The sequence below is a fragment of the Myotis daubentonii genome, chromosome 19, assembly GCF_963259705.1.
Source record: "Myotis daubentonii chromosome 19, mMyoDau2.1, whole genome shotgun sequence".
Lineage (NCBI taxonomy): Eukaryota > Metazoa > Chordata > Mammalia > Chiroptera > Vespertilionidae > Myotis > Myotis daubentonii.
This window is the reverse complement of record NC_081858.1, coordinates 28511173-28524037: the sequence shown is the minus strand read 5'-3', so window position 1 is coordinate 28524037 and position 12865 is coordinate 28511173. Positions and strand designations below refer to the sequence as shown.

Genomic DNA, 12865 nt, shown 5'->3' with positions numbered 1-12865 from the left:
GCAGTCCTGTCGCTGCAACTGTATGTCGGGAACCCCTGGGCCCTAGACGCCCAGGCGGCGGCTGAGAGGCAGCAGCGCTGACGAGTGCGGGGATGAGAACACGGACGCAGGCAAGGCTCCCACCCAACGCGTCGCTTCCAGCGCATCAGGCACCAGGTGGCTCTGAACATCGGTCCCAAAGCAGCCACACACACCCCGCCGCGGGCAGGGAGGCGGTCCTTTTCTTTTCTGGACTATTTTCTGTTCTTGGTATTTCCTGGAGTCCCGGGACGTTAACACTGACGGAGACCCGACAACACTGAGCCTCGCTTACAACGGCGCCCGGCAGTTCTCACCAGGATGTGTTCCTGTCCCGCCTAAGGAAGCGTTACGCTGACATCGTCCACAGCCCCGGAGATAGAAAAAGGTTTCTCTTCCAGGGATGAGATATGGTACAAAAATACATTTTCCCACGTACAAAAGAGAGGACAAAGAAAGAGATGGGGGTGGGGGCGGCGGGGGGGCAGGAGGGACGGGAGGCCAAATACCCTACCAGCTTCCATGGAATGGAGAAAGAAAGAAAAAAATTCCCACACTCTCTGGGGTTAAGAATATGCCCAAACAGAAGCCAGGTTTCTGCCTGGGTCCTGGTCAGGGCACATGCAGGAGGCAACCCATCAGTGTGTCTCTCTCACATCGATGTTGCTCTCTGTCTCTCCCTCTCCTCTCTCTTCCACGCTCTCCAAAAATCAACGGAAAAATATCCTCCGGTGAGAATTAAACACTAAACATGCAACAAACAGCCCTGACCGGTTTGGCTCAGTGGATAGAGCGTCGGCCTGCGGACTGGGGGGGTCCGGGGTTCGATTCCAGTCAAGGGCATGTGTCTTGGTTGCGGGCACATCCCCAATGGGGGGTGTGCAGGAGGCAGCTGATCGATGTTTCTCTCTCATCGATGTTTCTAGCTCTCTATCCCTCTCCCTTCCTCTCTGTAAAAAAATCAATAAAATATATTTTAAAAAAATGCAACAAACAAACCGAAAACCCTCGAGAGCGTATCTTTCCCACGCAGGCCCCGCTGGCACATGGCGAGACCGGCTTCCAAGAGGTTCGGAGTGAGTCCGGCCGCCTGCCCCGGGCGCTCCTGGCATCCGACCCCAAAACTCCTGGAGTTTTTCCCTTTCCAAAAGGTGGAGCCTAAAATATATCCAAATACAGAAGTGGGGGAAATACTCAAGGTTTTCCTCAGACAACGAGTTCCTCCCTTAGACACAGCATTGCCAGGGGCGTGGCTGGGCCCCTAGGACCCAGGAGACGTGCCCGTGTCCTTAGCCTCGAGCCCAACCGTCCACATTCAGAGGCGACCACGTGGATCGATTCGGTCAACATCCACCCAAAACAACGTCGGCCGGAGCTCACCTCCCAGGAACGTGAGCTCGCCCCCGGGGAGCCCCCGCGTCCGTCCCTTTCCTGACACGTCGAATGAGCACGTTCTGCCCCCTGCACGTCAAGTGTTAAGGAACGGGACTCGCATCTGCCTTTATTTTTTAAAAAAAAAAAAAAAAACCACCACCACCTTACAAAAGATGTTCTCTGAGGGCTTGGGGGCGGGGGGAGATCCACGGGTAGCTCCACGGGGACACACGTCTGTGACTGTACAGCTGACAGGGTCCGTCCTCTGTGTAAAAAACACCTCTGTCCCGCGGCCCACCCCGGCAGGCGCCCCGAGAGTCTGCCCGCGGCCCGAAACACCCTCACAGAGCGCCCCCCCGCGGGCTCAGGCACCTTTATTGAGACAGTTTGGGGTTGGCTGGCCTCCTCTTCCTCCTCCTCTGCTGCCTGCGGAGCGAGGGCGCGGGCGGCGCGGGCACCGCGGGCCCCGGCCGGGCGGCTGGTTGTCACTTGCTGGCGGGGCCGCCGTCCAGGCTCTCGAGCACGCGGTTGAGGCGGACGTTGAGCACCCGCACCTGGGCGTCCAGCTGCTCCAGCCTCTCCTCCAGGCCGGGGCCGCCGGGGGGGCCGCGCCAGCAGGCGCCCACGGGCCCCGTCATGAAGTAGACGGCCACCACGAAGCAGAGGGGCAGCGCGGCGCCCTCGGGCTCGCCCTCGTACTTGTGCAGGACGTACACGCAGGCCATGGAGAAGAGCGCCACACGCACCATCCAGAAGCAGCGGCCGAACAGCAGGTGCAGGAGGCTGACGGCGAACCCCAGGGTCAGCGAGAGGAACCAGTAGGCCAGCAGCAGGAGGCCGGCCAGGACCAGGGCGCGGGCGGGGCTGCTGGCCACCGAGGCGGGGCTCAGGTACTGCGACATGTTGGCGACTGCGGGACAGAGCGAGAGGGGGACAGTGGCCGGTTACCGGGTGTCGGAGGCGGGCGTTTCAGGGGACGGGCGGGGCGAGGGCAGCCCGGGGCACCAAGCTGCTTCGGGAACCTCCTCTGGGGGGGGGCCGGCCTGCCCCTCCCTGGGTTCAACACGCCTGTCACAGCAGGGCGGGGCGGGCACACTGGCCCTCAGGGTCCGCCCTCCTCATCTGTTTTTTTGTTGTTCATCCTCATGTGAGGATGTTTTTCCATGGATTTTAGAGAGAGTGGGAGAGAGAGGGAGAGACAGAGAGAAACATGGATGTGAGAGGGAAGCACATCGATGGGTTGCCTCCTGCATGTGCCCCGACCAGGGCCTGAGCCAGGGAGGAGCCTGCAACCCAGGTGCATGCCCTTGACCGGAATCGAACCCGGGACCCTTCGGTCCGCAGGCCGACGCTCTATCCACTGAGCCACACCGGCCAGGGCCCTTCTCGTCTCTCGCAGCAGCAGCAAATGCCCGGCTGCAGGCTGGACACACGGCTGCCTGGGACGAAGGCATTTCCCAGGCTCCCCCTTAGAGCTACACGACCAAAGTGTGTGTGTGTGTGTGTGTGTGTGTGTGTGTGTGTGTGTGTGTGTTTCTCCTAAAAGTAGCAGCAATGTGCCCTTTACCTCTGGCTCTTCTGCCTTCTGGGCATTGGATGCGATAGTAGGACTGGGAGCAGCTGTCTTGGGCCATGAAGGGAGAAAAGTCACCGACTGGGGAGCAAAAAGACGGAAGGGGCCTGGGTCCCCAGGACCTGGCACTGCCTCCCCACCTACCTGCGACCTTTCCCACATGAGAAATAAGCTTCCGACTCATTTAGGCTGCTGCTATGTGGGGGGCTCCTGACTCACGGCCAAACCTACTCGTGACTGGCACCCCCACACGGAGGCCCCTCGTATGCGTGGAGGAAACGGGGCAGCTCACCCTCTGCGTGCCCGACTCGGGGCCATTTTCAAACAGAAAAGCGAAGAGACCGGTGAGGGAAACGCGTCTGCCAACACCAGCTCACGATCGCTCACGCTCGGCCGCACCCTGCTCCTTCGCTCCAGCCACATACCGGTTCTTACCGAACCATCTGAAACAGGCACGCGTCATACCTCAGCATGCCCCTCCCGCCTCTCCTCTTACTGAGACAGGAATGGCATCAACAGGACAAACTGAAGGTGCAGCCCCGGCCGGTGTGGCTCAGTGGATAGCACGTCGGCCTACAGACTCAAAGATCCCAGGTTTGATTCCGGTCAAGGGCATGTACTTTGGTTGCAGGCACATCCCCAGTAGGGGGTGTGTAGGAGGCAGCTGATCGATGTTTCTCTCTCATCGATGTTTCTAACTCTCTATCCCTCTCCCTTCCTCTCCGTAAAAAATCAATAAAATATATATTTTTTTAAAAACACAAAAAACTGAAGGTGCACGTCGACATGACCTACATATACGGGACATGAGCACCACGGCAAGTTTCGTTCATGTCCATCATCTCAGATGGATACAAAAAAGGAAATAAATTTTGTGTTGTAGGTCTCTCTCTCTTTAATATACTAGAGGCCCGGTGCACGAAAACTCATGCACTAGGGGGAGGTGGGGTCCCTCAGCCCGGCCTGAGCCCTCTCACAGTCTGGGACTCCTCAGGGGATGTCCGACTGATGGCTTAGGCTCGCTCCCTATGGCTAGTCAGACATCCTTGGTGCTGCTGCAGGGGGTGGGAGAGGCTCCCGCCACCGCCGCTGCGCTGTCCAGCCATGAGCCGGCTCTAGCTGAGCGGCACGCCCCCTGTGGAAGGGCACTGACCACCAGGGGGCAGCTCCTGTGTTGAGCATCTGCACCCTGGTGGTCAGTGCACCTCATAGACACCAGCCGTTCCCGTTAGGGTCAATTTGCATACTGCCCTTTTATGATATAGGATTTTTTTTATGATTTCAGAGAGGACTGGAGAGGGAGAAAGAGGTAGAAACATCAATGATGAGAGAGAATCACGAATCGGCTGCCTCCTGCAGACACCCTCATAGGGAACAAGCCCGCAACCCGGGCCTGTGCCCCGATCAGGAATCCGACCATGGCCTCCTGGTTCGTAAGTCGTCGCTCAACCACGGAGCCACGCCGGCCGGGCTAGCGCTCTCTTAACTACTCCCCCAAGTCTCCGCCAGCAGTGTTCGCGACAGCCATCATGTCGAACACGACATCCCTCGCACATGTTTATCTAGAGCTGGAACGGGCACCTTTTGACCACCTCCATCCAATGCCCTTTCTCCCCACCTGCCTCCGGCCACCACCCATCTGATCTCCTTCCCCACGGGCCTGGGTTGCTGTTAGAGGTCACGCATAAGGGCGACCACAGCGTATTTGTCTTTCCCGTCGGGCTCATCTCAGCATCATCCCCTCAGGGTCCACCCATTTCGTCAACAACGGCAGAACTGCCTTCGCTTCTGCGGCCGGATAACACTCCGTTGCATGAGTGCCGCAACTGCTCATCCGTTCACCAAACACCTAGGCTGTTTCCCTGTCTCGGCTACGGAAGACAATGCTGCTATGGACGTGGGGGAGCAGGTGTCTCTTATACGAAGTGTTTTCATTTCCATGAGCTATATTCCCAGAAGTGGGATCGCTGGGTCCGACGGCAGCTCTATTTTTATATTTTTTGAAATATGTTTTTTTTATTTTTTATTTTTTTCTTATTTTTAGAGACAGATGAAGGGAGAGAGAATCTCTGTGCCCTGACCGAGAATCTAACCGTGACCTCCTGGTTCATAGGTCGACCCTCAACCACTGAGCCAGGCCGGCCGGGCTCCAACACTTATTAGCACTGGGCCCCTTAGTGCTGGGGCAGAGTTGGAGGCGGGTGTACAGCCTGGAGATGGGCAAGACCCCCTCACAGAAGCTGAGATTCCAGAGGGGTAACCCCCCCCCCCCACACACACACACAGGAGGTTACAGCAGACAAATGCCTTAAAGAGAAAGAAGGGGTGGTGTGAGAACAGACGACGTCCCTTTACATGGGGTAATCAAGATGGACTCCCTGGAGGAGGTGTCACACACCAGAGACCCAAAGATGGAAAAGACCGAGCAGGCAAAGGGCTGGGCGATCGCTCCTGCAGGAGACACCTACGGGGACTCCCGGAAGGTGTGGAGGCCGAGACCAGAAGGGAGGTGGACGCTGAACCGCCCCCTCCCACCCCGGGAGCTCACAGCCCCAGGTGACTCCGCGAGCGCCCCGCTCTCTGGATTAAACCCCTTCTGACTGAGTGACCAGAGCAGTTCTTTTTGTTTTGTTTCAATCCTCACCTGAGGATGTTTTCCATTGGTTTGTAGGGAGAGTGGGAGAGGGAACGGCAGAGAGAAGCATCGATGGAGGGCCCGGGCCAGGGAGGAGCCTGCCACCGAGGTCCGTGCCCTTGACCGGAAGGCCCTGGGCGGGAGCAGTTTGATGTGGACCCCAGAGAACCCACGCCTGCTCCGCGCAGCGGGCCCGGGGCAGACACGTGGGCATGGCCCCTCCCGGGCACCTTACCCTAAATGGCGCCGGAACCTCGGCTCCGAGGGACCGTCCGCGGAAGCTGCTATCACAGCCGGTGCTCATCCCCATCCTCGCTGCCCCCCACCCCCCACCCCCGCAAGGTGCGCCCCATCCCGCCCACGGAGGGGACCAGTCACACCGGGAGGCCCACCGGAATAGAAGAGGCAGAACAGCGCCTCGAGGGCATGCCGCGCACCCCCCCACACCTACCGTCCAGGCCAAGGACATCTAAGAGCTCTATCCACACCTTCCACAGCGTTTCCAGAAACACGTCCACGCCGTGCACGAACTTCTCGGTCAGCCTGGTCAGCAGCTGCGGACACGAGAGAAGGTGGTTACCACCCGGCCGCGGCCGCCCTCATCCCGGCCCAGCGAGCTCACCGTTTGCCGTCAGCGGGAAACAGAGCCGGGTCACCACGGCCACCAGCGGCCAGGGGACTGGCGAGCCGGGACCGGCGGTCGTGGGCCACGAACTGAGCGAAACGGAGCGCCACCTCCCTCCTGCACACCCCGCGGGGCCCCACGGGAGGCGGGAGCCACCAGGGCTCTGCTGTCCCCGGCCTGATGTCCCTTTTTTATGAGTTTGTTGTTGTTCGTCTTCACCTGAGGACATTTTCCCATTCATTTTTAGAGAGAGCGGAAGGGAGGGGAGGGGAGAGAGAGAGAGAGAGACATCAACGTGAGAGAGACACACCCACGGGTTGCTCCTGCAGGCACACCAGCCAGGGCAGGGAAGGAATCTGCAACCCACGCCTGTGCCCCTGACAGGAATCGAACCCGGGACCCTTTGGCGTGAGGGCTAGCCGGAGAGACAGAGACATCAGCGGGAGGTGGATGGGCTGCCTCCGGCACACCCCACATTGGGGATCGAGCCTGGGAGCCCCGACAGGGAATGGAACCAGCGACCACCCGGTTCATGGGCTGACGCTCAACCACTGAGCCACGCTGGCCAGGCTGCTTCGTGGTTTCTAACTCGGTTACGCACACCTGCAGGCTCACCAAGGCCCTGACGGACACCTAGGCTGCCCCCAGTCTGTGCTGTTCCAGGCAACGGGACCCTTTGGCTCAGGTGGGCGGGTGAACGCCTCCCCGAGAACTGGCTTAGCATTTAAAACGCTCGCCTGCCCGGCCGGGGTGGCCCCGTCAAGGTGCGTACAAGAGGCAACCGATCGATGTTTCTCTCTCACATCGATGTTTCTCTCTCACATCGATCTTTCTCTCTCTCTCCCTTTTCCTTCCTTTTCTCTAAAAGCAACAAAAACATATTTTTAAAAATGGGAAGGTAAAAAAAAAAAAAGAGAGAACTGTTTAGAAAGAAAACACCACCAGCAAAGAGACTGCGTAAGGAGGACACAGCAGGCAGAACCACTGTACGTGGTCAGAAGCCAGCGGAGTGGTTATCACATGGGGTGTGGGGGGCGGGGGGGAGGAGGAGGACAATTCACGTGCTTACCCTGCAGGAAAGGGCACCGATTATAATCCAATTACAAATGTAAAAATGCACGGAGCAGGCCCTTTGGGCAGCAATTCTATTTCTAACAACTTACAGATGAAAATGTCTAAGTGCACACACACACACTCCCCCCCAAAAAAACAGAAAAAACCCCCAACAAACCTATGAAGGCCTTTCCTGTAGCCTTGCTTAAGTGGCAAAGACAGGAAGCTGATAACGCACCCACCGTTGGGGGGGGGGGGGGTGAAACGATGGGGCAGCCTTAGAATAATTTGCTCCAGGTACTGAGACGGTCCGATCTCCAAATTTTAATGGAAAAGGAAGGTGCAGAACAGCGCGCACAGTGCAAAACAAACCAAAAACCGGCAAGGGGCGGGATCTCTTTAAAAATAAAAACAGCCCCGGCCAGTGTGGCTCACTGGATAGAGCGTCGGCCTGCGGACCCAAAGGCCAGGGTTCGATTCCAGTCAAGGGCATGTACCTCGGCTGCAGGCTCCTCCCCAGCCCAGGCCCTGGCCGGGGCTGTGCAGGAGGCAACCAGTCAATGTGTTTCCCTCACATCCATGTTTCTTTCAGTCCCTCCCTAAAAATCAATGGGAAAATATCCTCGGGTGAGGATGAGAAAACAAAAGAAAAGAAAAAGAAGGTGGGGACAGCAAGACAAACAACACCACTGAGGGTGGAGCTATCTACCTATAGACTCTTTAAAAATAAAAACATGAGCCGAAACCGGTTTGGCTCAGTGGACAGAGCGTCGTCCTGCAGACTGAGGGGTCCCAGGTTCGATTCCGGTCAAGGGCATGTACCTTGGTTGCGGGTATATTTTAAAAAATAAATAAATAAATAAATAAATAAATAAATACATGAATAAACTGAAAAAAACACCACCAGCTCTCAGCTTCGCTGTGCCCACCACATTCAGATGTTCCTGCCACACAGGTGCAGCTGGATCCCCCCCGCACCCCCCCCCGCCCCCATGCTCCCCAAGATCCAGACCTCCGTGCAGCCGCCTGGGAACCTTGCCGCCAACCTTGTCCCGGAACGTCCCTTCCCGGCCAAGCCACCTGCCCAGACCCAACGCGTGCCCCCTCCTCCAGGCAGGACCCCACTTTATCTCCTGGGCACACATGAGACCCAGAGAGGTCAAGCCACAGGCCCAAGGTCACGGAGCTGGTGAGCAGCAGAGCTGGGGGTCCACGCCATGTCTGTGGGTCAGCACGGCCCCGGCACCCAACCAGCAGGTCACGGGTTTACTTGAGACGCGTCCCCGTTTAGGAAACCAGGGTGTCTCTTTAAACACCCGCAAACTTCGCAAACCGCCCGCGCAGCTCTGGCTCGAATTAGGAAGCCCAGGCGCCCGGACGCTCCAGCTGCAGCCAAATGCAACCCCGTGTCCCTCTCCTGGAGGTTAACACGCCGTCTCCCGCCAGCCCGAGCCTGGGGCGTCCGCGCTCCGCTCAGCAGGAAATCAAAATAAATCGAGTCAGCCACATTCTAGAGGCGTCCCAGACTGGAGAAACCGGGAAGGGTCACGGAGCAGGAGACCTGGGTTCAAGTCCCGGTCCTGCCACTCGGCCTCGCCTAAAGCCAGTCACTTCCCCACCCTGACCTCGGTTTCCCCATCTGGCCATCTGTAAAACGGACACAGTAACAGTACCTACCTCCTAGGATTGTCCTAAGCAGGGATGGGGGTGGGGGTGGGGGGCTTTTCTCTGCCATGTGGACATTTAGAACATCATTCTCGGGCCACACAAAAGCATCCTCTCAAACATTAACCTGGCCCAGCCGGTGTGGCTCGGTGATTGAGCATCAACCCATGAACCAGGAGGTCATAGTTTGATTCCCAGTCAGGGCGCATGCCCAGGTGGCACCTCGATCCCCAGCGTGGGGCATGCAGGAGGCAGCCAGCCGACCCGTGATTCTGTCATCACTGATGTTTCTCTCTCTCTCCCTCTCTCTCAGAAATCAATAAAAAGATAATGTGTAAAACATGAGCCTGCTGCATTTGGGTTTTAATGTCCCTCTCCCCCTCCCCTCCATCTCAGGCACTTTAGCCCAGCAGGTGCTCCCAGCCCAGCTCAGCACCGCCTGTGGCGCCCTGGCCGGGAGAGAACTACCAGTGGCCGATGCAAATGCAGCCATGACTCTGGGCGGGGAAAGTACCGGCCCCTCAGTCACCAACTCACAAGGACGCATTGGCCCCACTGAACAGGATAAAGGGACTGAGCCAAAGGCCCCCCGGTCTGGAAGCGGGGGAGCCCCAACGTGAGCCCAAACTTCTCGGGGTTCCCAAAGCCCAGAACTGGCGCGAGGCTGTGCTCAGGTAACCACATCACCACGCGCCAGGGTCCCCTCCACTTCCTCCTTCTGGGGAGTCGCTGGTGAACTTCTGCCCCAATGGCGGCCCGAACCGCCCAGCTCCGGGGCCCAGCAGGGAGCCACCCCGGCCGCCTCCTGCGCGCTCGACACCCTCCCAGGGGGTGCAGGCCCCCGGACCCCTCCGAAGTGATGAACCAAACGCCCCCAGCGAGAGGCCCGCCGCACAGCGAGCGCGCAGGAGGGTTACAGTTGCCGAAGCAGCGGGACAGCCCGCATCGCTCCCTTTCTTTTCTTGTAAAGTAAAAGTTTTGTGGGTGTTTTTTTTTTAATAAAAGCATAAATATCTTCAAATCAGACAGAGGAGGACCCCAGAGGAAGTGGGCGCGAGGCTAGAAGAAATCTGGGGTCGCTGGGGAGCGGACGCGGGCGGGCAGGGCGCCCCCTGGGCAGCCAGCGCGGTGCCTGGCTCATAGTAGGTGCTCATTCAAACGCGGAGAATGAATGAATGAGGCGCGGGCGGCGTCAGCGCAGCCTGGAGGCCCCGGCCGGCCGCGGCGCCCTGGGGGGCAAGGTCCAAGGAGAAGTGGGGCGCAGAATAGAGGGAGCCCCGAGGCCCTGCGCTCACACACACGCGCCGCCAGCCCTGACGCTGGCCGGGCAGGTTGGGCGCAGGCTAAGCACCCCCCTCCCGGGCACCCCCGTCCCCGGTCCCCGTCTCCCCACGCCCCGGAGGCCGCGCACGGCCCAGGCGCCAGGTGCGCGCGGCCGGGAAGGTGACTGCGGGCACCGGCCCAGCGCCCACCTTCTGAGCGGCGCGCACGTTGTCCTCGCCGACCAGGCTGGTGACGCTCTGCCAGAAGGTGTTGACGGTGCGGCGGTGGCTGTTCTTCTCGGCGCCGCCGCGGCCCCGCGCCCCCTGCGCGCCCGGAGCCAGCAGCGCGAGCAGCAGCGGCAGCAGGAGCAGCAGCCCGGCCCGGGCCCGGGGCCAGCCCGAGGCGCGCGCGCCCATCCCGGGGCCGGAGGGATGCGGGTCGGGAGGAGGGGGGAGGCCCGCACCGAGGGACGCGGCGACTCCGGCGGGGACCGCGTAGGCGCGCAGGGGGACCGCGCGCTGGGGAACCGCGCGCCTCCTGTGCCCGCCGCCGCCGCCGCTGCGCCACCGGCCCCGCCCCGCGCGCAAAGGCGCCACCGCCCGGCCCACGTCTGGCCCCGCCCCGGACGCGGGTCCCCCTCCCCCCGCCCCCCCCCCCCACCTGGCGGGAGCCTGCAGGACAGGTTTGAGGTCGCTGTGTCTCCCCTCCCCCCCACCCCCTGGAAGGCCTCCCTGACCTGGTAGGGTTTCAACCTTTTTTTTTTTTAATATATTTTTATTGATTTCAGAGAGGAAGGGAGAGGGAAAGAGAGAAACATCAATGATGAGAGCATCATGGATCGGCCGCCTCCTGCACGCCCCCTACTGGGGATCAAGCCTGCAATGCAACCCGGGCCTGTGCCCTGACAGGGAATGGAACCGGGACCCTTCAGTCTGCAGGTGGACGCTCTATCCACTGAGCCAAACCCGTTAGGACTATTTTTATTTTTTAAAATAATTTTGAACTTTTCTGTAAAAAGCAACCCATGCCTGGAAAACTTAAAACAGCCTCAACAAGGATAAATGACTGCGAGGGGTTGGAAGACAAGAAATGCGCATATTACATCCTCCACCGAGGGCTGCCGGCGCCCAGGGCCAGGGCGCCGCTGTTGCCTTCATTCTGGACGATTTAAGGAAAGGGAAGGCGTCAGGGACCCCTCTTGCCCGACCTGAGCGAACTGCATCTCAGAGAAAGTTCTTTTTAGAAAAGTCGAGCCAGGACAGGAGGAAGGAGCCGGAGGATGAGACAAGCACCGTGCAGCCCTCGAATGAAAGGATCCAGGCCTCTGTCGTCCAGAGATGACCACCCAGAGGTTGGCGGGGGAACCAGAAAAGGAAGGGCCCCAAGTCCTCTGGACCTGAACCCCCAAACTTAATAGCAGGAAGGACCAGCGCCCCCTACGCTGGCTTCTTGCCCAAACGCGTGGACACCCCGGAAAAAGAAACCATAATTGTTGCCAAACCAGAGTAAAAAATCGCATCTTCTTCCCCAGCTTATATTTTTCTGGATCCCTGGCGAGGTTTTCATATATTTATTGGCCGTATACTTGACCTTTTTTAAAAGGACACGTTTTAGTTGAAGTTGAGCATACCAACAGGGAAACACACGGATCATACGGTGTCTCCCTGTGGATCTACGGCGCACGGGCGACCAGCGCGCACTGGAGAAGTGGGACATCGCAGCTTCCCGGGAGGCCTCCTTCCGTCCTTGCCATTGGCTGGGACCCCTTCCAAAATGTAGGGGTGCATTTGGCCTGTTTTTAAACTTGATGTGAATGGGACCCCAGCATAGAGGCTCGCTCCTGATTGGCCTCCTTCGTTCAGCATTACGTTTATGAGATTCATCCCTTCTTGCTTTACAGAATGTTCTTTAACTCTCCCAAGATAACCTCAGGTCAGGGGCACGTGCCAAGGTTGCAGACTCAATCCCCAGTAGGGGGCATGCAGGAGGCAGCCAATCAATAATCCTCTCTCATCATTGATGTTTCTATCTCTCTTCTTCAATAAAAATATATTTAAAAGATATTTTTTTAAAAATGACTTTGTTTTCTAAATGTCTAAAAGAACTCCTGGTGTCTTCACCTTTTTTTTTTTTTTTTTGTAATGATATAATTTAAATGTTTGCCTTTAATGGGTTAACGCTTTTAACAGAAAAAAAAAAAGCGACACGGTATTACCGTTCTGTTTGCAAGATAATTACAGGATTCAGGAAAACTATTATTTCCGAGTGCGCTGCAGACGGTGTGGTGTGTCATGAGAGTTTACAGCGAATAGAAGATGCCTTCTCCTTTGACTCCTTCTGTTCCTGTCAAGGAAATAGTGCCTTTTTACTACACAACCAATGTGTGTTTGCTACAAGAATATCAGAAAATGCAAATGAGCAACAACAAAAAAAGGGGAGAATCCGTTTGTACTAAGGGCAGGGTTGTGTTCTGAAAGGTGACAAAACATTCCCAAGAAGCCAAATTAATATTGACAGGAAAATGCCGACTAAGAGACGCAGCGGACACCCAGCGAAAACAGCCTGCGTTTAAACTGCACCGCCTCGAATTTGGCCCCGCCCAGGCTCCAGCCAGGCCCCGCCTTCCCTCTTAGCCCCGCCTCCAGCCCCGCCCCTCGAA

The 12865-nt window shown here is 58.0% G+C and overlaps 1 protein-coding gene across 2 annotated transcripts; it reads right to left on the bottom strand.

The window, feature by feature from the left end:
* Positions 1 to 218: 218 nt before the first annotated feature.
* BRI3BP (BRI3 binding protein) lies at positions 219 to 10791 on the bottom strand. 2 transcript variants are annotated; one of them, XM_059676263.1, is made up of 4 exons: positions 10416 to 10791; positions 6052 to 6154; positions 2960 to 3046; positions 219 to 2302 (listed from the first exon to the last, which is right to left on the bottom strand). In XM_059676263.1, the coding sequence occupies exons 1-4, from the start codon at positions 10620 to 10622 to the stop codon at positions 1878 to 1880; spliced, it is 822 nt and encodes a 273-aa protein (XP_059532246.1). In that variant the 5' UTR covers positions 10623 to 10791; the 3' UTR covers positions 219 to 1877. The 2 variants fall into 2 exon arrangements, with proteins under 2 accessions (XP_059532246.1, XP_059532247.1); XM_059676264.1 differs by lacking the exon at positions 2960 to 3046.
* Positions 10792 to 12865: the final 2074 nt, after the last annotated feature.